The sequence below is a fragment of the Dipteris shenzhenensis genome, chromosome 26 (genome assembly GCF_047967505.1).
Source record: "Dipteris shenzhenensis isolate YYH24624 ecotype China chromosome 26, Dip_SZ_1.0, whole genome shotgun sequence".
NCBI classification, from domain to species: Eukaryota; Viridiplantae; Streptophyta; class Polypodiopsida; order Gleicheniales; family Dipteridaceae; genus Dipteris; species Dipteris shenzhenensis.
In genome coordinates, this window is record NC_141621.1 from 50,760,692 (window position 1) to 50,787,986 (window position 27,295).

Genomic DNA, 27,295 nt, shown 5'->3' on the forward strand with positions numbered 1-27,295 from the left:
TCAAATAATCCATCCTTTCTTTTCATGCCTTGTAGGCAGTGCTCTCCTTACACTTTTGTTCAAAAGTGTCCCTCCATTTATTTTAGGCCACGTTTCACCACTCATCCAATACCCATACTCCTTTCTATTCTAATTTTGCTCATGTGTGATCTCTGTGTGTGTGTGTGTGTGTGTGTGTGTGTGTGTTCCCAAATCAACTCATGAGCATTCTCCTCAATAGAATATCAACGCTTCATTAAAAATCAAAATGAGGAAGGCGCAACCATTGACAACTAAACATTAGAAGCAAGCAATCAAAGAATAAAAGAATGTTAATTGCACTCCCTTCTTATAATTCTTCATTGCCTGCATGATCATATTGTGTGTGTGTGTGTGTGTGTGTGTTCCCAAATCAACTCATGAGCATTCTCCTCAATAGAATATCAACGCTTCATTAAAAATCAAAATGACGAAGGCACAAACATTGACGACTAAGCAACAGAAGCAAGCAATCAAAGAATAAAAGAATGTTAACTGCACTCCCTTCTTATAATTCTTCATTGACTGCATGATCATATTCTCACATAGCACAATATGCACTCTCATGCAGGTCAAATTATAAACCATACTAACATGCAAAACTAAAGGCAGTGCTCACGAGTACTTGTACTCACTTGTTTTATTACTAATTTAAGCACTCTTTTATTACTAATATAAAATAAAGGAGGCGGCTTATCATATGATGACCCCTTATAAACTGATGATCACTATTCCTTTTTATCAAGAGAATTTAGTCAATCATGATTCATATTGGAAGGGAATAAGCATGAAAATAAAAGTTGGGACATTAATGCCTGACATAAGTTGAATTATTAAAGTATTACAAATAATGAGTAGTGCGGCTAGACTAATGATCATAAAGCCTTACATGCCATATTAGAGAATAGACTCCGTGTGCACATGCGTGCATGTGTGTGTACATGTGTGCACGCACACACACATCATATTGTTCGAGTGCATGTGTGCATGGATTGTGTGTGTGTGTGTGTGCACATGTACGCACACGCATGTGTGTGGATGGGGAAGTGTTATCAATTAATTCTCTATGTGGAAAGGAAAGTTTTTCTCAATTTAGTGGTTGCTTTGGAAGCTCCTTTTTGTGAACTCAAAGTGCAAGTGCAACACCAACAATATGTCCCGAGGGTTTATTTTTCCTTACGGCTCATGTTCTATCTACTAGTTGTTGAACTCAAAGTGCAAGTGCAACACCGACAATATGTACCAAGGGTTTATTTGTTCTATCTACTAGAGCCCCTCTTCAAAATTGCATCTAGTCCCTTGAATGGTGAGGGTTCTTCCAAAATTCAAGCCATCTAATGCAAGTATTGGTACATCATGGATGATGATAGGAAAGGTGAATAGATTGCAGCCACGTAGCAAGTTGAGTGACATTTTGACTATTCTATAGGCTTTCTTGGAACCAATAGATGCTTCCATATCTTCCACAGTAAAATCCATCTACATTCTTCAAAATGTTCAAGATCTTGGCTGACCACCATGGTGGCAAAGGATTACTATTGGTGGGAAACTCAATATTGGATACGAAATGAGCTTGAATAAAGCAAAAATCACTTGCCACTAGGAAACGATAGATGAGGCTCACCCTAAGGCTACCCCCATAACCGTTTATGTGGTCTAGAATGATTATTTGAATGACATTCAACCAATCTTTACAATCGAAGAGCTTCCTCCTTCAAGAGTTACATCAAATGTCCATGTATACTAGTTTCGTTCTTTTGAGTTGTTGACATTTGTTGGCTTTGTTAATTAATAATTCTACATCTATGTATAACTATCCAGGAAATTTTCTCATGCTTTTGGGAGCTTACTAACGTGAATGTCCATAAAGGTTTTCAATATGCAATATGAAGTATTTTATGCTTTTACAACACATTGACTCTTTTGTGTCCAATGAGAATTCCTAGAGCAAAGAGGGCAATAATGGTGAATTGGTAGGGTTACAATATCGCATTTTAAGAGCTACATATCTAAGATTAGATTGAGCCCCCCTTTTTTAAATGACTAATGAATATACAAAGGGAAAATACAATAAAATTTGATATGTGATCTTAGTTATGGTTTGAATAGTTCATGTTGTTCAATATACCCTTTATTTATGTTGCATGTTATTCTACCATGGCTACGACACCCTTTATTTTTACCTTGGCTAAAAAGGACCAATTATGCTTGTGTGTGTCACGCATAGATGCAAAACCCACCTTTGAAAACGTTGTATATGGGGTGGAAGAGCAATCCACCATCCATATAAGGTAGTAAGTCGTAGATCCTCCTCAAAATTCCAATTGGTTTAGGCCCTTGAACAAAATAATTGTTTGATCATTGTGGATACAAGCTAGGAATCCGAGCCACAATTGAATGGAGGAGATAGCTTTAGTAAGGAAGTGGATGACGTACTTTAAAGTGTCCTATGAAGGCATAGAAGCACGTGAAAAGGCTAGTGAGTAGCTATACAATTGTGGTCCTGACCTGACGTGAAAGAGCAGCGAGACAATGCTGGTGTCTACAGATGGGAAGGAAGGAAGAAAAGGAAAATTGCAAGTGGATAAGAGTGTCAGGGAAAGGAGAGCGAGCATCCAAGGAGGAGGTAGAATATGGGGGGGGGATGATTAAGCAGAAAGCGGGAGGGGGTGGATGAGCCATGTGCACGTCACGAGGACTTCACACTGATTTCGCCTGCCCGCGTGGGGGGTGACATGGACTGCCAACGTGGACATCATCATCTTCGTCGTCCTAACAGCAGCACCGAAAGGAAACGTATGAGCTTGAGCAACAGCAACGGCAACAGCAGCAGCAGCAGCAGCAGCAGCAGCAGCAACAGCAACAGCTACAGCAAACGCATCAAAATTCTGCATAAGCAAGTAAAAGCAAGTGAACAAGCAAACTCAAGCCAGCAAGCCGGCGAAATTTAGCAACCTCAGCCCATCCCCAGAAGTTCTGGTCGACAGCCGTCAATTCCTTTCATGGCCCTTCCAGACTCCACCACCCCTCCCCCTCCCCCCCCTCCCCCCCCTCTCCTTTTCCTCCTCGCCTCTACCTCGCTTGCTCACCTTTTCTCGCCCTCACTCCCCCTCTAACTTGCTCTTGGCTTTGCCCTCCCGCTTTCCGCCTCTTCGGAGGACCGCGCTTCCACGAAAATGTCCTCCAAAACCTTGACTTACTCCTCTGCTGGTAGCTCCGTCAGGTCCAAGCACAATCGCCGAGTTGTTGCCCAAACTACTCAAGATGCCAGGCTTCACGCCGTTTTCGAGGAGTCGGGAGACACGGGCAGCTCATTCGACTACTCGCGCTCCGTCGACGCCAGCCGATCCACCAGCGAAAGCGTCCCCGCGCAGGCCGTCACGGCATACCTCCAGCGTATGCAAAGGGGGGGCCTTATTCAGCCGTTTGGGTGCGTGCTGGCGGTTGAGGACGGGAGCTTCCGGGTGCACGCTTTCAGTGAGAACGCGCCGGAGATGCTCGATCTGATGCCCCAGGCCGTGCCCAGTGTAGGAATGCGGGAGCTTTTGGGGATCGGTACCGACGCCCGCACCCTCTTCACCGCTGCAAGCGCAGCTGCTCTCGAGAAGGCCGTGGGAGCTGTGGATGTGTCCATGTTGAACCCTATCGCCGTGCACTGCAGGAGCTCGGGGAAGCCTTTCAACGCCATAGTCCATCGCATCGACGTCGGATTAGTCATCGATTTTGAGCCACTAAGACCCGCTGATATTGCAGTGTCGGCCGCAGGTGCATTGCAGTCCCACAAGCTGGCTGCGAAGGCCATTTCCCGGTTGCAGGCACTTCCGGTTGGTGACATAGGTCTTCTCTGTGATACGGTAGTGGAAGAAGTCAGGGAGCTCACAGGGTACGATCGAGTGATGGCATACAAGTTCCACGAAGATGAACACGGTGAGGTCGTCGCAGAGATTCGGAGATCTGATTTGGAACCGTACCTGGGTTTGCATTATCCTGCTACAGACATTCCGCAAGCCTCTCGTTTCCTCTTCATGAAAAACAGGGTGAGGATGATTTGCGACTGCTGCGCCACTCCCGTGAGAGTAGTTCAAGACAAGGAACTGAGGCAGCCTCTCAGCTTAGCTGGCTCCACATTGCGAGCCCCCCATGGATGCCACAGTCAGTACATGGCAAACATGCGGTCTATTGCTTCGTTAGTCATGGCGGTCATAGTGAACGACAATGACGAAGAGTCAAGCACTCGAGCTCATCAACCCAAAACGAGGAAGCTTTGGGGTCTGGTGGTCTGTCACCATACCACTCCCAGGGCCGTTCCTTTCTCTCTCAGGTCCGCCTGCGAGTTTCTGATGCAGGTGTTTGGGCTTCAGTTGAACATGGAAGTGGAACTTGCAGCCCAGATGCGGGAGAAGCACATCTTGAGAACTCAGACTCTTCTCTGTGATATGCTTCTTCGAGATGCACCCATTGGCATCGTTTCCGAGTCTCCTAATATTATGGACCTCGTTAAGTGTGATGGAGCTGCTCTATATTATGGTAAAAAGTATTGGCTGCTCGGAACAACTCCCACAGAGGCTCAGATCAAGGATCTTGCAGATTGGCTTCTAGAGGTGCATAAGGACTCCACCGGTCTGAGCACTGATAGCCTCGCTGATGCAGGCTATCCCGGCGCAGCGGCTTTGGGAGACGCGGTTTGTGGAATGGCTGCTGCAAAAATCACACCTAGAGATTTTCTGTTCTGGTTTAGATCTCACACTGCAAAAGAGATCAAGTGGGGTGGGGCCAAGCATGATCCTGAAGATAGAGACGATGGTAGAAAAATGCATCCTAGGTCTTCCTTCAAGGCCTTTCTGGAGGTGGTGAAACGAAGAAGCCTGCCATGGGAAGATGTGGAGATGGATGCCATCCACTCCTTACAATTGATCCTGCGTGGTTCATTTCAAGATATAGATGACAGTGATACCAAAACTATGATTCATGCACGATTAAATGACTTGAAGCTCCAGGGCATGGATGAATTGAGTACTGTTGCAAATGAAATGGTCCGGCTCATTGAAACGGCCACTGCACCGATTTTTGCAGTCGATGCTAGTGGGTTTATTAATGGATGGAATGCCAAGGTTGCAGAATTGACAGGCCTTCCAGTGGAAGAGGCTATGAGCAGGTCCTTGGTCAGGGATCTTGCTGTGGACGAGTCAGTGGAGACCGTGGAGAGGCTGCTGTATTTAGCCTTGCAAGGTGAACAACACTCCTCATAAACTCCTCCATCTCATCTCTTAAATTCCTCCCTCTCCTCTCAGAGCCCCCCCCACCCTCCCCCCCCAGCGCCCCCACCCTGGAATTTGAGGTTAATGAGGTAACAATACAGGACAGTATGTTTAAATGCCAGATCTTCACAAATTCAGCAGTATCATGGTTGAGAACGTTTTATGTCTTCGCCTTTGAGTGTCTTGGTCTGCAGGGGATGTCATTCATGCTGTTCTTGGAAGAGGTCATGCTTTTTTGTGGTCAAGTCCGCACATGTGTCTACTGCTTTCTTTTGAATACATGTAAGCTCTTTTACATTCTTCTCAGTTTGGAATGTAATTTATCTATCTGAATGTCTTGTCAACAGGGGAAGAGGAGCAGAACGTTGAGATCAAGCTGAAAACATATGGTGATCAGGCTGAGAAAGGTCCAGTTATTTTGATTGTGAATGCATGTTCCAGTAGGGATTTCACGGAAAACGTGGTTGGAGTTTGCTTTGTTGGTCAGGATGTGACAGGACAGAAGGTGGTCATGGATAAGTTCACACGCATTCAGGGTGACTATAAAACTATTGTACAGAATCCAAATCCTCTTATCCCCCCAATTTTTGGTGCTGATGAGTTTGGTTATTGTTCTGAATGGAATCCAGCCATGGAAAAGTTGTCTGGTTGGAAACGGGAAGATGTGATAGGAAAGATGCTGGTAGGGGAAGTTTTTGGAACAGAGTTGACTTGTTGCAGGCTGAGAGGTCAGGATGCCATGACCAAATTTATGATCATACTCAATACAGCAATGGGTGGAAAGGATTCTGACCGGTTTCCTTTTGGCTTCTTTGATCGCGATGGCAAGTATGTGGAGGCCCTCTTGATTGCAAACAAGAGAACAGACGGTGACGGAGCTATCACTGGAGTATTTTGTTTCCTGCATACAGCGAGTCCAGAGTTGCAGCAAGCTTTACAAGTCCAGAAGCGCTCTGCAAGGACGGCTTTAGAGAGACTCAAGGAAGTTGCATACATGAAGCAAGAAATCAGGAATCCCCTTTATGGTATTGTATTTACTCGAAAATTGTTGGAGGGCATGAGCCTTTCTGAGGAACAGAAGCAAATCATTGAGACGAGTGCTGTTTGTGAGAAGCAGTTGCAAAAGATTTTGGACGAAGACAACTTTGAAAAGCTGGATCAAGGGTATGTCCTCTGTCGTTGTTCTCTTTCAATAGACATACACACTCCTTCCTTTAAACCGTTATCTGTGCCCTCTAATTCCATATTCTTGCTTGTTATTGCAATCCTCTAAATGTCTGACCTCTCCTCATTCCATTTCTTCTTGAGGGTTCAGAGGGCCAGCCACCCAGAGCAGTCCCCCACTAGCATGTATCTTTGGATGTGACCCAAGGACAAACACACTTCAGAACAGAATGGCTATTGGAGCAGCTTGATGGCGAGTGCACACCACTCCACCACACAGCTGCTGTAGCATTAGAGGCCTCGAATCAGCTCTTAGCTGTTGCGTGCATCCAAGATAGCTTGAATCAGGTCCATGCAGAAGGCATGCATCCTGAAGTGCTGCATTTGCAGCTGCAGACGGTCAGTTGAACCCTCCTTGTTAACTTCGCTCAGCTACTCTACCAGTCTGGATGCTATTACCTGGGGCGCCCTAGTTAGGCAGGAGAGACATAATCCTCCACATTGGTCCTCAGATTCTTATCAAGTAGTGTGGGTCGGGCATGAAGTTTGATCATACAGAATGATACGTTCTTAACTGGGCTCGCTTATGGGCCTTTGCAAAAGGGAAAAGCCTGGAACAGTCCTCCCGCATATTAACAATACCAATTCACATTTAAAGTTCCCTATCATGAGGCCTTATTGTGAATGTTATACCGTATGTGACAGCAATTAATGTACGCAGCCCCTTACATTAACTTGCTGTGAGTGCATGCTATTAGACCCAACCATTAGAGTGAACCAAGGGTTTGAGATCGTTCATTCAGCTTGCTGCTCTTGGAGCTGTCGTCTGAATGAGAACTAAAGTGGTTCTTAGATCAGGCTGCTAGCTGGCCGACTGGGAGAGGGACAGAGGGGCCGACATTGGGTAGCCTGCCCTTCTGTGCTGGCCAGATCTAGATCTGGCTGACCCCTACTGTTGCTGCTGTTAGTGACCTCGTCCTGTCCAAGCCTCTAAAAGGCTGCTCTGTTGTGTCTGCCTGTGTGTAAGACGTGCCTTGCTCATGGCAGCAGATTTTGCTGCTACTGTACTGGCCTGCATGGTTTGTCGTTTACCTATGCCTGCTAGGGAATACTCATGTCATGCTAGGAGTTGATGCATGGGACATCCACTCATGTTGAGGTTTAGGTCAATGAAGCCTCCTTGGTAAGCTCTTACCAAAGCTCAACCTATCGGGTGTGCTCCCCATAGGAACTTCTTGTATTTGCTGAGGAGCCTCGTGGATTTCATGAATTCCTTTAGTTCTCATTGACTTGACGAAAGATCCAGAACTTGCTGACTGACAGCAATGATGGTGGAACGAGCTCGACCATCACTGTGAAACGCTGAAATCCTGCTCTTGTTGGTGGCACCGTATTCCGTTGTGCTTCAATTTGGCATCTATCATGCATGCCATTCTTTGTATGAAATCACCTTTTCATTGGTCAGGAACACTTCTTCTGGTAGATAGCTTTGGTACCATCCTAATTACTCTGGGCTATCTCGCTCTATCCAGATAACTATGGTCCAAAGTTCCCAGTTCATTAATGCCTTGTGATCTGAAGCCATATAGCTGTAGCTAGCATAATGCTTACTAGACCTACTTCATGTCAAAGATATATGTGTGAGTACGAGGTGCAGAAGTTTGCTTCCTTAAATCCTTAACAAATTGACCACGTTTGTCACATTGGACCTCATGGTAGAGACTAGGTCGGCTGTCTGCACCTCCTATCCCACACTATAAATAGGAGCCCCTCACCACAGGTGGATTGTTCCATTTCTTCCACTCTCACATTGGATTTCGGTTTTGTTAATGAAGCTATCTTGCCTCAACCTCTCTCTCTCTCTCTCTCTCTCTCTCAGATAAGATCAGCCAGCTATAAAGCGAGGAAGTTAGCTAAAAGAAGTTTTTCGGAACACTGCAATAAGGTGCTTGGACTAGCACACAAGCTAGCCCAACAAGTACTAGCTACATAGCAAGTCTATAGTATTTTCTTTCACCGGATGTACAAGATCACTATTTGTTGATAGTGATCACCAGTCCCATACATCCTGAAGGGTCTCAAGAGGACTTTAATACAATCATATCATATCATCTCTCTCTCTCTCTCTCTCTCTCTCTCTCTCTCATGGCAAGACCCGGGACAAAATGGTAGCTCTACAGACAGGAAATTACTTCAATGGGTACAGAATGCAGAAATACTTTGGGGAAGACATATCAATATTTGAAAGGCATCTGAACTGCAAATTCAGAACTAGTTCACATGATCCCAAGGTGGAGAGGGGTAGGTGAGCGCCACAAGTCACTAAGATTGACTTGTTACAGACTTCTATGCATTTGAGTCAGTTGCCGGTGAGACCGAGGGAGAGGAGCTTGATGAGATGAGAGCATCAGGATTAGCAGTGGGAGTGTCCACCACGATGCTACCAGATGAGGGACACACTCCACGTGCGACATGGAGAGGGACCAGAGCACGCACAATCGAGATTCGGGCTATCTAAGCCCTCAGAGGTGATCGCCAGAGACGAGGCATCACCCTTGACGTAGCTCACCGGATCCGGAGATTGAGGAGATCCACGCGCTCCCCCACGTCGAGAGCTCTCGACAGACAGAGATACGAGAGCTCCTCACATTTCATTAGAGAGCCACTAGGTTACCTGGATATACGGAACCCGAGCATGCACTAGGAGTGCTAGTTTTGAGCATCTGATACTTCTTTGTTATTTTGTTTTGCTACTCTAGTATTTTGACACTTGATTCACTAGTTTAGTACTTTATCTTTTAGTAAGGGTCTTAGTGAACCCTTTGCTTCAGCCCTTAGTGGCTTGTATGAGTTACTTTTTGGCTTGTACTTTGTTTCATAGGCCCGCGAGGCGTCTTGCAGACGTTAATACATCTTTCTTTCTTTTCTTTTCTACCAAAGCCCGAAACTGATTTGCATGCTCCTTGGCATGGAGAGAATGACATAGTACTAATGCTCACTGGTACAACAAGCAGATATCAATTCTGCATACAATCATTTGCTTGATTCTTGTACAACTGGGTCATGTAGCATGATCTAAGCATAGAAGAGTACCACCATGGAAAATAGTAGAAAGGATAAAGACAGACAGTAGAGGGGCAAGAATTGAAGCGAGACGAGAATGCACAAGAATGAAAGTTGTGGTTGGCTCTTATTCATCGACAACCAAAATTCTAATCCCCACCAATCCAACCTCCTCCACCACCTCAGAATCTGGTGGTTATGTGCGAATCGATGGTGTCATAGTAGTTGCTTATGTCTCCCCTAATTGCCCACTTAGTGGCTTTGAAGTTGGTGCGTTGTAAGCCGAAAAGGAGTATTGGGTAAAGTGACGATCATTGACCGTTATGTGTTACATTGGTATCAGAGCTTTGGTTTGTACTCTAGGTTGACCTCCGTGAGTGCATGGCTGTGTTAAGATCAGAGAACATTTCACATTCAAGCGCCATGGATTAGGAAAGGAGAGAAGAATTTGACGAGACTTCCAGCTTTCCTAAGCACTCAAGAAATGATGGAGAAGCTTACGGAGCAAAATTGACTCCTAAACTCATGGCAGTTGGAAGAAAAAAGAAGACAGTTGGAGCAAACAAAGAAGGAGCTTAAAGAAAAAGAGGGAGGAATACCTAAAGAAGTGGTCAAAGGAATCTCAGATTTTGAAGAAATGCTCTTATTGATGCGGGAAGAATGCAAGCAGAAGAGGCACTTCGATGCGACGTTGGCTCAGAATGACGAACAGCGCAGACTTGACTGTGAACTTCAGCACCAATAGTTGTTGGCTACTATGCAGGCTAGCTTGAGCACGTCAACTCCCATAGCCACACCAGCCTCTACATCAGCAGCTAAGGTCACTCCTCTCACTCGGTCAACTCTAAGCTTCACCAAGTATGACGGCAAGTGCGATCACTCAGTTATTTTGTAGTTTGTTCATCAGTTCGTTGCTCATTTTCTGTTAGCACAAATTTAGGATGAACAAGACAAATTCCATACGGCAGCCCCTCATCACAGCAATAAGGCAGTACGTGGTGGCAGCATTGGGCTAGTGGGCATACTGGCCCTACCATACATGTCACAAATTTCGTTTGGGATTCGTTTGTGTCTGAGGATAAGCCTTGTCTTTTGCCATCCCACTATATGCTTAACTTGGAGGATGAGTTCTCTCATCTATTCTAGAGTGGCTTGCCTGCGTTTCCCTTCAGTTACAGGGTCGTCACAACAACAATTAGGTGTATCGGAAGACAACAAGCTGAAGCAATTCATTAGAGGGTTGGAACTTAAGCATTTGTTTTTCTATTTTGAATTTTGGCCTGCACTTCTATGAAAACGTGCTTACCCTTGCTCAGAATGAGGAGATGACTTTGAATGGGGAAAAGCCAAAGCAAGTCCAAACTAGTGCCAAATTCCCGTAGCAATCCTTAAACCCAACAGATAAAGGCTCTCAGTAGAAGGACAATTGGTACCCAAAGAAGGATAACTAGTAGTTGTTTGGTCAGGAAAAGGACTCTAAGACAAAAATGACTCTAGATGAAGAAGCTCAAGCGTGTATTACAGGAGGTTACTTGCAGCCCGATGAACAGATGTGGTACCACGCGGAACATCAAAGTTTCCATTGCCATTATATTGCACGGCTTGGGACGAAAGATTTTCCAAAGTGGTTGACCGAGAAGGCTGCTAAAGCATCGGCTTCTATTGTCACCTCTGCAGTAGTTCTTCCAGCTCTGCCAGCTTCAGCTACGAATTTAGTTGTGCCTGCTTTGACTACTATTGCATTGGGGGTCTTTGAAGGTAAGAAGGGCGATCTCTAAGAAATGAATAAGGTGTGAGAGTGTAGCGGAAAATGAACACTTTAGGAGAGCAAATACCGCAACCACAAGAACTATGAAATGGAAACAAAGAGAGACTGTAAGACATCTTTAGAAAAGGCCCTTTACTATGTTGGGCAAAACCTCCAAACATGAGATGATCCAAGGAATAGAAGGGGAGCCTATATATAGCCCCAGCCCCCCTCCAAGCGGTCCACAAGAAGAGGTTGAGTAGGCTGACAAAGGGACCGACTCATAAGTTGGTTTGTCCCTCCGGAGTGCCGACAGAAACTCAGTACGAAGACTTTGTATAAATGGATGCTCAAGTATGTGTGGGTGTGTGGATTTGTATGTGTGAGAGCATATTTTTATACTATGGTCTACACCCACTGTTGGGCGCTGATGACGTCAATGGGGATGTCATAGTAGCTAGTCCGTGCTATGCATGATGGAGTTTATGGTTTTCAACCTTGTGAGTGACTATCATGAGATTGAAATTGCACTATGTTGTGTTTTTAGAGGATGAGTTTGGGAATGTTCGTGGATTCATCTGGGTATATGTCCCTACTCATAGGTCGGGTAGTAGGCCTGGTAACCGGACCAGAAGGTCGGTTCTGTTGACCATGGGTGGCCACGTTGGTCCCCCATGCTGGTCTTGGCTAGGTGCAACGAAGGGCAGCTCCACATAGCACATGAGCATGTCCAAAGAACCCTGAATCAGGACTTGGGCTAAGCCGTGCAGATCTGCACCCCTGCAAGGACATGCGGAGTACCTTGGCGCAGCCTATCAGCACGAAATTAGGCAGGAACCTCCATGAAAACCTAGTACACACATACTCAACCATGCCACCTCCTACTCTAGCCTCACATAGGGCAGGCACACCAACATCAAAGGCCCTCACTTAGCTACAGATAGATGCTAACTCTAACACCCCTGTCAACTCCTAGATGTAGCATCGTCTCCAGGGAGCTGGGTGTGCTGCTGGAATGTCTATACAAATCCATCACGTGAACCACCGTTGCTAAGGACAACTAGAGCAAGAACTAGTGGAAGAAGCTCCCTCTCTTAGCATGAACATTTTGAGCATGACCACTCGAAACCAAACTACAAGCTCAGAGGGCAACAAGTATATGGCAAACTCTTCTTGTTCGCTACTTTGATTAGAATCTTTCAAAGGTAACACGATCCAACCGATGTTGCCATTGTTGCAAATTTCTCTCTCTTACATAGCTACGACATCACTGAGCTATACAGCCCCTGTGAAGCCCCCTCTGAGATCCAAATATGATAGACCGACACCAAATTAATGAACCGTCATCCTCTAGTAACAACGTGGCATTCAACTTCTCACAAGGGTCAAAATATGCGATGTTTGGGACTGTCACGAGGGCGTGATTTTTGGTGCATGCATGTTGGCATGCATGTGGGCAGGACCCTGGGAACAAGGAGCAAGGTCATGGGTTGCTTGGTGTGCTAGGACCCTGTCACGGCGGGGGCGTGAAATTCTAAGTACTTTAATGTACTACAAGACCGTGACAACTTTGGTTTTAAAAGTCCAAGCGTGGGCTTAATAATGTGTAATTAAACGGTGTAATTAAACGCGGCATGGTGCCTAGCACATAAGCGTAATTAATCCCTAGGCCCAAAGGCATTCCAAGGAATTAAAAGAGTGGTTGTTGGGAAATGATGATGTGGCATTTTTAATGGGCCCCCTAGAGGGCCATGTACCTTCAGTGGCCCCCCTAGAGTTCCAGGTGGCTCTAGTGCTTTCTACATGCTCCTTTGCCATTCCTGGACCTTCCTGGGCCTTCTAAACTTCACATGTGTGGTTTTCTCTCTCATCTTCTCCCTTTGTTGAGATTTTGGACTGGTTTTTCAGCCTCCTTCAGCTGAATTCCGTTTTTCTTCATAACTCCTCCCCGTTTGGATTCCTCGACTTCCGTTTGGCCCGATGGCTTCCCCTTTGCCTCCCCTTCGTAGTGATATGCTTTTCCCTCCGTGCGTTTGGTAGAACGGGCAGAGCTGAGCACTTCTTTTGCTGGTCAAATTTGCAAAAGTGGCTTTTTCTGGACTTTTTTTCTTCTACCGCCTCCTGGGCCTCTCCTCTTGCAAAGCTATAGCTTTCTGTTGAATTTCGAGTGGTCCGACGCGCTGGTTGACTGGTTTGGAGGACTTCCCGGCGATGAAACTTCTCCAAAACCTTCTCAATGCATTCCTCTCTGAAGCACGCTTCTTTTGAGCCCAAGAACTCCCACTTCTTCGCGACAGAAGTGCTTCTTTTCGCATTTTTCAGTGGAATTCTTGCTGGTCAGCTCTTGTAAATGCTCTTTCTTCGTGCCTTTGCACTCCTCTTTGGCTGAGAATGCAATTGGGCATTGGCTACTATGTCCTCTTGGCGATTGAGGACTTGGTTCGAGTCTTCAGGGCTTGGTGAGTTGTGATTTTGCTACTGCAATTTCTTTTTGCCATAAGCTATTGGTTGGCCTCGTGTGCCGCCTCTTTCTTGGCTCACAGGTGCCCAGGCAGTGCTATACGAGTCATTCTTTGGTTGGGTACTTTGCTGATTTTATTTTGGAGCTTTGAAAAGCTTTGTGAATGCCATCTGGAAACCACTCAAAGAGAGTGCAGCTGGGGTGCAGTGTGATTGCATCTGGACAGCCAATGGAATTGCACTCGGAAAAGAGAATGCCTTTGGGTTGAGCCTACGGGTTAAGTGCACTTATGTGATGGTGTTATATGCTTGAAAGCCTTGCGAAGGCTTAGTGAATTGGGGCTGTGTGCTCAGTTGCAGGGAAGGTCTCCCAGATGCAACTTGTAATCATTTCACTGTGAAATATAAAGAAATACCGAAAGGGGCGCCACGGTGTTTGGGGCCAATCGGGTGCACTTGTCTATATCTGTTGAGCAGGGGCATTCTAGCCTCCATCCCTTTTTCAGTGGTTTTGTTTGTGAACAAATGGGTAAATGCCAAATGGTGATCATGCAATGGTTAATGGTTGTGATATATGCTTTGTGAGCTGTAAATAAGTGCTGAAGTGATTAAAGGTTTAGTTCCACTGCCCTCTGAGTGATTAGAGGCCGGTTTCATTGGTTCCATTGCCGGGATACCACACACTCTTTCTCAAGAGGTCGGCCTCGGTAGTTTGGTGGAAGGATATCTTTGCTGCACTTTCTGACAGCTGAATATTACAACCATAAACATGGTGAGTACCCATGAGCAAGAGAGCTCCACAACTCCTCAAAGGAGAAGGCAGGAAAGCCTTAATGATCTAGCTAGTGTACAGCTGCAGGGAGCACAACAAATGCCTTTTGAGCAGGCCACACATGAAGCTACAATTGAGCTCAACGGTGATACTAGTTCTAGCAGTGAGTCAGATGATGCTACTATGTTGAATGCACAGCTTGCAAGTGCAGTGACTGCTTTGACTCAGCTGGCTCAAAATTTGGCTCAGATTGTGCAAACAAATGCCAAGAAGAAGAAGAAATCAAGAAAGCACAAGCACGGAAAGAGTGAGTACACACATGCATCAGCTTCTCATGGCGGACCGCACACTCATGCATCAGTTTCCCACAAGGGACAGCCATCAAAAATGACTCAGAAAGTGACTTCCAAGAGAGAGGAATCGCTCAAAAGAGCACTTGAGAAAGAGGTACAAAAAGTACATCCAGTGCAACAGTATGAGCAGCCAGCACAAGGCCTTGGTTTGGGTATTTCTACTCCTCAAAATAATAATGTGCAGTCCATAAATGTGGCTCAACCACCTCAGCCATATTTGAGGCAGCAACCTGAATATTTTGGTACAGATTCTATCTTTGATGCTATGTTGATTTCACCGCCAATTGGGCATAGAAAGCAAGCCATGTATGACAATGTGGGAATGCAGCCAGGCATGCAAGCCACAGCATATGCTCCCATGCCTAATGTTCAGCCAAGCATGGCTCTCCCTGGTGAAGGGAATGCTGCAAATATACAGCCATCTTTGGGACAGCCAATATCAAATGTATATAAAGAATTTAAGGATGGTGGTTCTCATGTCAAGTTTGATACATATAATGGAGTACAGGACAGGTACAAAGCCCTCACATTCCTTCAACAGTTTGATGCTGCATTTCTTGGGGGTTTGTTTACAGAAGCATCCAAGATGAGGAAGGTTGCCACATTTTTGAAAGGCAATGCACTTAAGTGGTACACCAACCTTATGCTTCATGGAGATGCACCTACTACTTGGCTGGAATTTAAGCAAGTGTTCTCTTCTACTTGGCTTACTCCAACTTTTGAAGTTGAAGTACTTTCACACTGGCATGACTTGTCATACAAACTTTGCAAGAATCTTGATGATTACACCCAGAGGTTTTGGGATGTTTTGCTGCCATTGAGCTCTTACAGGCATGTTTCTTTGAAAGAGCAAATAGAGAGGTACTGTTGTGGATTGCCTAGTGAGCTACGTGATTATTGCATCAAAACCAAGGTGGGTTCTATGACTCAATTAATTGAGAATGCAAGGACAGCATATGCATGGATGCAGGAGAAGAATTTGGGCTTTATGGACAGCAAGAAAGAAGACAACAAACGGGCTGCCAAACACCAGGATAAGGACATCAAATCTGAAAATAAAAATTATGGCAAACGACCGTTTCAAAAGGGAGGAAAAGCCCAATTCAAAGCTGGTCAAAGGCGTGGACAGCCTAATAAACAGCCCCGTACCAAGTTATCTGATGAAGAGAAAAAGTCACTCATGGAGCAAAACAAATGTTTTATATGCAAAGGAGAGGGACACCGCTCTTATGATTGCCCATTCAAGAAAAGAGACAGGTCAGATGATGATAAGAATGGTGATAAACAGGCTGATCGGAAGGGCAAAAAGCCTAAACCTTCTGCAGGACTTCTTCCAGATGTGATTGGGAGTTTGCCACATGCACATGATGAAGAGGAAATGAAAAAGACTGAGATGTGCAGAGCATGGGGAAAAATCAGAAATCAGAATTGTTTGTTTTTCTTTGATTCTGGGGCAAAGGCAAATTTCATAACTCCTGATATGGCAGGAAGGCTTGGCATCGAGCCTGAGGAAATGGGGCCATCCGGCATGTGTGATATGGCCAACCCTGAACTCAACACACCTGTGACTCCTATCATTGGCAAGTTGAGGATGCATATCCAGGGATATCAGGATGCAGAGGACTTCTACATTATGCCTTTGCCAGAGTGTGATGCTTTGCTTGGGATGCCTTGGATGTACAGGGTGGGGGCTGATGTGCAGATGAGAAACAAGAAGATTTCTTTAACTCATAGAGGCAAAAATCATGTACTTGATGTAAAGTTGAAAGGGGAGTCCATCCCTGTAGTTTCAGCTTCTTGTATTTCCAATGTAATAAAGCGTCATATTTCAGCGTACTTGATTTTTGTCAAAGAGGACAGTCAACCAGCTCAGGAAGGCTCTACTCTTTCTGCTTTAGATAGAGAAAGGGCTGCTTTTATTTCAGATTTTCAGGATTGTTTCTCAGATGCACTTCCTCAAGAATTACCTCCCAAGAGGCCCGAGGATCATCAATTCCAGGAAGCTCACCGCCTAATATACCTCCCTATCGTGTCAGTAAGGCACAACAGGAAGAGATAATGTCACAAGTGAAGGAACTCTTGGAAAAGGAATTAATACAGCCAAGTAATTCTCCTTACTGTTCCCATGTGTTGCTTGTGCAAAAGAAGGATGGCAGTTGGAGAATGTGTATTGATTATAGGGCTTTGAATAAAGTCACAATTAAGAACCGTTTTCCAATTCCACGCATTGATGATATATTGGATCGGTTGGAAGGTTCCTCAATGTTCAGTCGTATTGACCTTAAAAGTGGATACCATCAGATAAGGATACGGCCTGAAGATGTCTACAAGACTGCCTTCCGCACTTCATTTGGCTTATATGAGTTCCTTGTGATGCCTTTTGGTTTGACTAATGCACCTGCCACTTTCAATAGAATGATGGACAGAATTTTTAGAGCACACAGAAAGTTTGTGGGCACTTTCTTCGATGACATCATTGTGTTCTCTAAAAATGAGCAGGAGCACAGGAAACACCTCACTATTGTGTTTCAAGAGTTGAAAAGACACAAGCTATTAATAAACACCAAGAAAAGTGAGTTCTTCATGCATGAGATTCATTTTCTCGGTCATATAGTGTCAAAGGATGGAGTCAAGATGGATCCTGCAAAAGTTGAGGCCATAAGGAGTTGGCCAATTTTGAAAAATCTGCATGAAGTCAGAAGCTTTCTTGGGTTGTGTTCATACTATCGGAGGTTTATAAAGTACTTTGCAGAAATTGCTTCTCCCTTGCATGCTTTACAAAAGAAACCTGTACCGTTTCGGTGGGGACCAAAGGAAAATGCAGCTTTTGAAGAGCTGAAGCAAAAATTGTGTTCTGAACCCGTTATTATCTTGCCAGATCTTGCAAAACCCTTCGCTGTAACTTGTGATGCATGTGGGAACAGCATAGGAGGCACTTTGATGCAGGATGGCAGAGTGGTTGCATATGAGAGTAGAGTTCTCAAAGATGCTGAATTGTACTTGCAGACATACGAGAAGGAAATGTTAGCAGTGATACATGCTTTGACCACAACCTTCTTGGAGCTGATTTTTATGTGCAAACTGATCATCAGTCACTTAGATATTTTCTCACGCAGAGAAAATTATCTGAAAAGCACATGAGATGGGCTAACTTCCTCTCAATGTTTCATTTTCAAATTGTACATGTGCCGGGTAACAAAAATGTCGTGGCTGATGCACTTTCCAGGAAACCACAGCCTGAAGCAGTCTCCAAGAAACCCAGTGTTTCAGCAGTGAGCATTGCTTACAACAATGTGTTAGATGTGATGAAAGATCAATATGTTAATGATGCTGATTTTTCAACTATTTATGAACAGCTTTCTGATGGTCAAAGGCATGATCACTATATGTTGAAAGAGGGTTTCATTTTGATGCATGGACGACTCTGTGTCACTGATCAGATGCGACAGAAAGTCATAATGGAAAGTCATGCTCCTCCATATGCAGGACATAGGGGAATTACAGCAACAATTACAGCAGTGGAGCAATACTTTTATTGGCCATCTTTGAGGAAAGATGTGGAAGAATATGTGAGAACATGCATGGTTTGTCAGAAAGTAAAGTTTGATAGGCAGAAGGCACCTGGGTTGTTACACCCTTTGCCAATTCCGGATAGACCATGGCAAAGCATAGCTATGGATTTTGTGTTTGATCTTCCACGTACTCCTACTGGACATGATGGATTGTGGACAATAATTTGCAGGTTTAGCAAACAAGCCCACTTTGTGCCAGTAAGAAAGAAAATTACAGCAGATCAAATGGCCAAATTGTTTTTGCAGCATGTCTTCAAGTTTTCGTCATCTTTTCACCCTCAGTCTGATGGACAATCGGAGCAGGAAAACTCTACCATCTTGGATATGTTTAAATGCTATGTCTCAGACCACAAAAGCAAATGGGAGCATTATTTGCCTTCGCTGGAATATGCTTACAATAATACGGTGCACACATCCACAGGTAAAGCACCTTTTGAAATAGTGGAAGGCGCCAGGAAGATACCTCCCATTTTGCATACAAAAGAGAAAATCTTCGAAGCTGATCGTTTTGTGGAAAGCCTATGCCTTGCAAAGAAGTCAAGACAAGCAGAAAAGAGCAGCAGATAAGCACCGCAGGGAATTGGTATTCACAGAAGGTGATTGGGTTTTGCTGCGTTTTCAGAAGGCAAGGCTGAAAAATAAGAAAGGCAAGGAAAGGTTGTACACAAAGCTGAACATGCGTTACTATGGTCCTTTCCAGGTTTCTGAAAAGATAAACGAGGTAGCTTACAGGCTGAAGTTGCCTCCGCATTGGAAGATACATAATGCCTTTCATGTGAGCTTATTAAAGCAATATCATGGAGATATTCCCGAGGATGTACCTGATGAGGTGCAGCCTGAAGTGGAAGAACAGGATGAACTTCTGGTCCCAGAGCAGATTCTGGCACACAGAGATAGAAAGCTCAAGGGTAAAGTTATCCGTCGCTACTTGGTAAAATTTCAAAATTACCCATCACTTGATGCGAAATGGATGGAGGAAGGTGAACTGGCAGATTCACCTGGGATATTGCAGCTTTACCTTGATGCTTTCCAATTAGAGCCGCCGACTGCGGCCCGGGCTCCTACAGGTAGTTCAGCAGAGCGAGCGTCTGGAGCATTACCTGATGTTCGAGAGGGGGGTAGCACCTCCACTCCCTCAGTACAGACAGGCTCACTGTGATTTCATGAGGTCGCTTGATGACACTGTATGTTTCATCCGAGATACTGAGCTGACCGTATTTCTGCTGTGAGACTTCATGATATTGATGCATCTTGACTATTGATCGCCGAGGATCACATAGATTTTGAGCAGTATATATGGATGGATGCATGCCTCTCCTAGCCATATTTTCAGTGTGTCTGTATACTATAGCTGCGGCTTTCTTGTATACTCTTTTATGCTATATTTCATGCTCGCTCCTATGTTTTGGGACAGCAAACTGTGGTTTGCTGTTTCAAGAGAGGGGTATGTCACGGGGGCGTGAAATTCTAAGTACTTTAATGTACTACAAGACCGTGACAACTTTGGTTTTAAAAGTCCAAGCGTGGGCTTAATAATGTGTAATTAAACGCGGCATGGTGCCTAGCACATAAGCGTAATTAATCCCTAGGCCCAAAGGCATTCCAAGGAATTAAAAGAGTGGTTGTTGGGAAATGATGATGTGGCATTTTTAATGGGCCCTCTAGAGGGCCATGTACCTTCAGTGGCCTCCCTAGAGTTCCAGGTGGCTCTAGTGCCTTCTACATGCTCCTTTGCCATTCCTGGACCTTCCTGGGCCTTCTAAACTTCACATGTGTGGTTTTCTCTCTCATCTTCTCCCTTTGTTGAGATTTTGGACTGGTTTTTCAGCCTCCTTCAGCTGAATTCCGTTTTTCTTCATAACTCCTCACCCGTTTGGATTCCTCGACTTCCGTTTGGCCCGATGGCTTCCCCTTTGCCTCCCCTTCGTAGTGATATGCTTTTCCCTCCGTGCGTTTGGTAGAACGGGCAGAGCTGAGCACTTCTTTTGTTGGTCAAATTTGCAAAAGTGGCTTTTTCTAGACTTTTTTTCTTCTACCGCCTCCTGGGCCTCTCCTCTTGCAAAGCTACAGCTTTCTGTTGAATTTCGAGTGGTCCGATGCGCTGGTTGACTGGTTTGGAGGACTTCCCGCGGAGGACTTCCCGGCGATGAAACTTCTCCAAAACCTTCTCAATGCATTCCTCTCTGAAGCACGCTTCTTTTGAGCCCAAGAACTCCCACTTCTTCGCGACAGAAGTGCTTCTTTTCGCATTTTTCAGTGGAATTCTTGCTGGTCAGCTCTTGTAAATGCTCTTTCTTCGTGCCTTTGCACTCCTCTTTGGCTGAGAATGCAATTGGGCATTGGCTACTATGTCCTCTTGGCGATTGAGGACTTGGTTCGAGTCTTCAGGGCTTGGTGAGTTGTGATTTTGCTACTGCAATTTCTTTTTGCCATAAGCTATTGGTTGGCCTCGTGTGCCGCCTCTTTCTTGTCTCACAGGTGCCCAGGCAGTGCTATACGAGTCATTCTTTGGTTGGGTACTTTGCTGATTTTATTTTGGAGCTTTGAAAAGCTTTGTGAATGCCATCTGGAAACCACTCAAAGAGAGTGCAGCTGGGGTGCAGTGTGATTGCATCTGGACAGCCAATGGAATTGCACTCGGAAAAGAGAATGCCTTTGGGTTGAGCCTATGGGTTAAGTGCACTTATGTGATGGTGTTATATGCTTGAAAGCCTTGTGAAGGCTTAGTGAATTGGGGCTGCGTGCTCAGTTGCAGGGAAGGTCTCCCAGATGCAACTTGTAATCATTTCACTGTGAAATATAAAGAAATACCGAAAGGGGCGCCACGGTGTTTGGGGCCAATCGGGTGCACTTGTCTATGTCTGTTGAGCAGGGGCATTCTAGCCTCCATCCCTTTTTCAGTGGTTTTGTTTGTGAACAAATGGGTAAATGCCAAATGGTGATAATGAAATGGTTAATGGTTGTGATATATGCTTTGTGAGCTGTAAATAAGTGCTGAAGTGATTAAAGGTTTAGTTCCACTGCCCTCTGAGTGATTAGAGGCCGGTTTCAGACCCCTAGCAATTAAAGCCTTGGGGGTAAAAATTGTGGTTTGGACCAAGAAGGGGGCAAAGTACCTTAGTTTTCAAGTTAGGCCATTGGTATACTTCTAAAAAGAACCCCACTAGTGGGGGCTAGGGGCAAATGGAAGAGGGTGCCTTGTGGCACCTTCCAAATGCACCCCCCCTCCTCCCCCCAAACCCCCCCCCCCCCCTCCCCCCCCGCGCCCCCCTCCCTCTCCCATGTGCATGGTGGGGAAAAATAGCAAGCAGGAAAAAGGAATGACGTGGGTGGGCCGACGGGCTTGGGCTGGAAAAAGAGAAAAACGCAAGGAGCAACGGACGGAAAAGGCCAGGCTTCGCGTGAGCTTGTGGGCTAATAGAGCGTGGGTGGATGCCTTTTGTTATGCTTGTGAAAGTAGAGCCCAACAGGGCTGATGCATGGGTTAATGAGGCCAAAACTTTCTAGCAAGTATCTTGTTTCTTGTAGAAACATAATTTTGGTTCCGTGAGGAGATAGTTCACATATAGGCAGTGGTTTTCAGGCATGGCACATGTTTGGTACAGCCTTGTTGCTGAATAGGCAAGGGTCGGGAATCCATGCTTGAGATGGAAAGTATCCCTAGGACCTAGAGAGGGATGGTACAAGTGTGACTGCCAGAGTGTTTGTTGTGTTGTGATGCCACTTCTCTTCTGGAAGAAACAGTTTGATGTCTCAGGATGTATGCTGCTAATAGGGTGAGAGACTATTGGTCATGGCAGTCCTGGATAGTGGAGAAAGCTCATGTATGCTTTCTTTTTCTGCTTTGAGCAGATAGTTACCTTTTTGGGCACTAGTGACAGCTATGAGGAACTGTGACGCCAAGGGTGGTTACTAGTAACAGTTCCGGGCCATGTACAAGCTTTCTGGAATAGGAATGGAGGCCTATTACCAAGATTGGTGAGAGCAGTGAACAGTAGAGGCTATGCAGGGCATGTGGATGCCTAATGGGATGTGGAATGCCCCAGAGGAAAGAAGGATGTATCCTTTATGTAACCTGGATTTCAGGGCCTTGAACTTAATTAAAGAAATACCAAAAGGGGTGCCAATGTTTGGGGCCAATCTGTGTCTTTGTCTTGGTGCAGGGGCACTCTAGCTTCCAATCTGCTAGTTATAAATTTGCTGAATTGTTGATGTAACAGTGCTGGCTGGTATTTGTTAGTTCTACTGCCCGCTGCAGCAGAACAATAGGAAACCCCCTCTAGGTGTGCCATATCATAATGTCCAAACGACTACAAAGTGCATAGGGCCACCTAAGTCAACGGGAAAATACTCTTGTGGCGCGAGGTCATGCCTGGACGCTTGCCTCCAATAAAATTCCTACACTACTACCTCGTACGGCAGGTGCCGCTGCCACACAAGCAAGCAATCCTCCATCTAGAACCAAAATGCCTGCTGGCAGCGCCTCCTGCCATGTGCTGCTAGAAGGCAGGAACAATTGTGGTGACAGCTGCAGAATCTTCATCGGTTTTCTCTGTCCGCCCACGAGGCACGAAGTAGTTCCAAGGTTTCTAGATGATTGTGTTTGTGGATCGTGCTAGTTGGAGAACGGGTTGAAACAGACCCATGTTACTTGCTAATTGGCAGGGTTTGCTGTGTTCCCAATTTTAAAGGGGGGCAGCGTTGTCTACCTATTGGTTCTACTTCAATGTCTTTATGTACTGGCGGCTTCATAATGGATTTTCATGGTGCCATTGCAGATTGGTACTATAGTTGTACCTGTGTACTGATTTGATTCTTGGTGTTAAGGATGATGCATAGAGGACACCGAGGTGCAATCATCAATGTATGCAGGCGTCGAAACTGGCTTCGTGAAACTTCTTAATTTTTTCCTGAGAGATTTCTAAAGGAAGCAAATAGAGAGGATACATTTTGGGATGATACCGGTCCACAGTGTGACATTGAGAGGGGTAAGGGAGCAGACAGTTAGTTGTCCCACTTGGCAGCAAAAGAGGAGAGCGCAATGTGGGGGTAAAAGAGAGTTCCATGTGGGCGTGAGAATACAAGGGCTGGCATATGGTTAGCTGCTATCCTTCTCTTTTCCATTGAAAATTGGAAATTTTAAGTCCTGAAACACACATCTTAGAACACGCAGGCTTTCTAAGATGTTGAACTGCTGTACATTAATATGTGGAGCGGTAAGCTGAATTATAGCACAAAGTTTGACTTCAACCTTTTAGGAGGGCATTAAGAAGTTTCTTCTTTGAAGATTTGCTCCTGCTTAGAAGACGGAAGCCTCTTGAACTTAGGAACAGAGACATAGGACCCTTGCATTATACCCTTTTGTGTACTCACAAAATCATAACAGATTTGGGCATAGCGCATAGCCTCTTCTAGAGTTTTAGGTTCTCACTCTTACTTTCACTTGTAGTCCTTTCTTGGTCCTCCATTAAAGCCTTGGAACTTACTTTAACTAGTAGTATAAAGCCTTGGACCTTACTATAACTAGTAGTTCCCTTAAATTTTAGGGGACCCTTATGAGAGTCGTCTATATACTGATTTTAGGAGAGCTTTCTCATAATAAGCCTACAGAACCCCCCACAAGAATTTTATTGTTTAAAAAATGTCGTGCTACAGGTGATGTACCTAAATCTTGCTCTTTCTTCCCCATCCCACAGTAAGAACACAACTTTTAAAGTCTTCACAAAGTGCAGTTCTGGCTGAATGTCTAATTTCACAAAGCTGTTTTTCTGCAACCTGATATTGAAAACGGGATTTTTGTTGATCTGTCGATGATTAAAAGGAATCCTGTGAGTTGCCTGGATATACACAAGCCTGTCACACAAATACTCAAATTGAGATTTTGAATTTGAGTTTTTCAATTTGACTCATTGCTCATTGATAAAGTCCTTCCAGCTGTGCAGGGTAGAGTCTAATTTTTTTGTTGATGTGCAATTGTTCAAGGATCAGATGCACAGCTTTGGTGGAATGCTATCTTCTAACGACGAGAAAATTTCATATATTAGCTCAAGAATTGTATGCCACATTTTTGCTACGATGGTTGTGATAAATGTTCAAATCATGTTTCCAAAGCAGTTAGTGTCATGACGTGTGATATAGAATAAAACTTTAGCTTTATAGTAGTGTTGTGCCTGTGGATAGGAATTGTGTTTTTCCCTGTATGATGAGACTGGCACCTGCATCTTTACATTTTTTGATGGAGTTCTGAAATGCCAAATTAAATTTTCCTTGATAGTGTGGCTTGCTGGCTTCCATTTCTATCTAGTTGGCACAAGGTTGCATTGACATTAAGAGCTCTTACACAAATTCTTGCCTTCTGAATGGTCTAGAAATATTGATTTGGATACCGTGGAGTTTACCATGGGCACAGTAATGGATGCTGTTATCAGCCAAGGTATGATAAGGTCTAGAGAGAAGGGTTTGCAGCTCATTCGGGAAACCCATGTTGAGATAAAGAATACACGTCTGTTTGGAGATCAGTTGCGGTTGCAGCAAGTGCTTGCTGACTTTCTCACAACAGCTATAAGATTTACTTCATCATCAGATGGATGGGTGGGCATCAAAGTCATGCTCACCATTAAGAACATTGGTGATGGATTGCTTGTGGTTCACTTGGAGTTCAGGTAATTCTTTCCTATGATATTATCTTGAAATCTTCTCCTCTGAATACTTGGTTTGGTGTGAATGAATCACTTTTCTTGCTCCCTCCCTTATAATAGGTTCAGGATTAGCCTTCTCCTTTAGTGCTAGCCTTCATCATGGCTGAGTCTGCCCTTCACCTCCGGAGTGCCGACAGAAACTCAGTACGAAGACTTTGTATAAATGGATGCTCAAGTATGTGTGGGTGTGTGGATTTGTATGTGTGAGAGCATATTTTTATACTATGGTCTACACCCACTGTTGGGCGCTGATGACGTCAGTGGGGATGTCATAGTAGCTAGTCCCTGCTATGCATGATGGAGTTTATGGTTTTCAACCTTGTGAGTGACTATCATGAGATTGAAACTGCACTATGTTGTGTTTTTAGAGGATGAGTTTGGGAATGTTCCTGGATTCATCTAGGTATATTGACTAAAAATGCTTGTGTTAACATTATAGAGTGAACTGATGTGTGCTCGAGCAGGGTATCTCATCCAGGGTCTGGAATTCCAGAAGATTTGGTCCAACAAATGTATGATAGGTCCCAGGAAATTACACAGGAGGGAATGGGGCTTAGTGTTTCACGGAAACTTGTGAAGCTGATGAATGGAGATGTCAGTTATGTCAGAGAAGCTGGGATATGCTATTTCCTAGTTAATGTGGAGCTTCCTCTTGTGCAAAGGGATGGTGTCACCAAAGCTCCAACATTTTAGAATGTTGGACATTCCCTCCTATTTTTCCTTGGGAGTTGAATGTTTGTGAAAGGGAGGAGTTTGTAAAGAAGAGTTTGATTGGTGTTAGTTGAAAAAGGTTGCTGATGGAGATCTCTTCTTGGATATAGAAGAATTAGATGTGAAGGCTTTCTTTCTGATGGTATATGCTTAATATAGGACCAATTAGCATACTAAGGCTCATGACAGGTGAATTGGATTTACAAATACTAACCTGAAAATTTGTACAGTTATGTTAGCTCAAAATGGGATAAAAATCCCAGGTCGCAGAGAAAGTGAATGTTCCCCCACTGAGCTTTGTATTTTAGGAAATGAAGCTTTGACAAACAAATCCTCATGGAACATTTTACAGTTGTCAAATTCAAATGGACGTGAATTCAGTTTTGAAAGCTCTTTGCACAATTTTCAATGTTCAGCTTCAGCTTTATGATGGTGGGTATCACAGACATTCTCTAAGATGAATGAATAATAGTATGTAAAAATTCAGATAAAAATTAAGATTTGAAAGCTTCAGCATCTTTTAAGATGGGTCTATCCTGTCTTTCTAGTTGATTGGAAGGTTTGTTTTGCATGGCTACAAGTTTTTCATAGTAATGCCAGAAAAGGTCCAAATTTTACGTCTACAGGACAGTCGAAATACCAAGTGATGCTGTAAGTGTCTCATGCCTTGCCCTAATGCATCGTTTTTTAAAACTTAAATGTTCCATTGAACCCAATTTTGGTGTGTCCTAGACTTGCAAATTAAAATCAGATGGAGAGAAGATGTCGCTTTTAGGAAATATGCACACAAGTACAATTATAATGCATGTCATACAACAAAATAGCCTCGGCTTAACCAAAATTCCTTTTGGTCTTGAGGTAAATAGGCATCTATCCTATATGGTGTCGTGATCATTTTCGCCTTTAGTTTGCCATACATCAATTCCTTGTTTTAAGAAATAGATTGTCTATGTTATAGCTTAGGTCCATGCCACCTCAAATGGTGTGTGTCCCCGTACACATTGCTATATGTATTGGATAACATCATTGGGACAATCCATTCTTACATCTAGATGGGAAAAATGGGACTGCCCATGAATGTGTTGAGTGAGTCATCGTGCATGTTCCCCATGGCCAAGATCAAGCAGTAGGCAAAGAAGCTAGGTGAGAAGGCGCCATCAGATAATGAGGACACACACAACCACCCCTCCCCCAATCCCCCGTCAATGCCCGCCCCAATCGCTGTCCAATAGGTAAGTAGAAGATTCCAGTGCGAAGGAAGCAGCTCCAAGACGAGGAGTCAGAGACATAAGAAGAAACCGAAGAGGAGTTCCAACGATGAAGAGAGCAGATGATGAAGTAAGCTCAATTGAAGGAGAAACTCCATTGTGAGGAGAAAGCACAAAAAGAGAGGCAAGCTCGACCATAATAGTAGCCACCTCGTCCACACCTAGCCCCGAGGAGACCATAGTAGTCACGTCTACATCCAGGCCAAAGAGG

General features: G+C 44.5%; 1 protein-coding gene across 1 annotated transcript; it reads left to right on the plus strand.

The window, feature by feature from the left end:
• The first annotated feature begins 2,763 nt into the window (after positions 1–2,763).
• Positions 2,764–26,225, plus strand: LOC147885235 (phytochrome 1-like). The gene is made up of 4 exons (XM_087397724.1): positions 2,764–5,247; positions 5,624–6,440; positions 24,776–25,069; positions 25,570–26,225. The coding sequence occupies exons 1-4, from the start codon at positions 3,195–3,197 to the stop codon at positions 25,796–25,798; spliced, it is 3,393 nt and encodes a 1,130-aa protein (XP_087253850.1). The 5' UTR covers positions 2,764–3,194; the 3' UTR covers positions 25,799–26,225.
• Positions 26,226–27,295: the final 1,070 nt, after the last annotated feature.

Excerpts from the sequence above, each read along its gene's own strand:
- LOC147885235 (XM_087397724.1), top strand. The coding sequence starts at position 3,195 with ATGTCCTCCAAAACCTTGACTTACTCCTCTGCTGGTAGCTCCGTCAGG. Across the intron at positions 5,248-5,623 it reads GCTGTATTTAGCCTTGCAAG|GGGAAGAGGAGCAGAACGTT; the intron begins GTGAACAACACT and ends TCTTGTCAACAG. Across the intron at positions 25,070-25,569 it reads GTGGTTCACTTGGAGTTCAG|GGTATCTCATCCAGGGTCTG; the intron begins GTAATTCTTTCC and ends GTGCTCGAGCAG.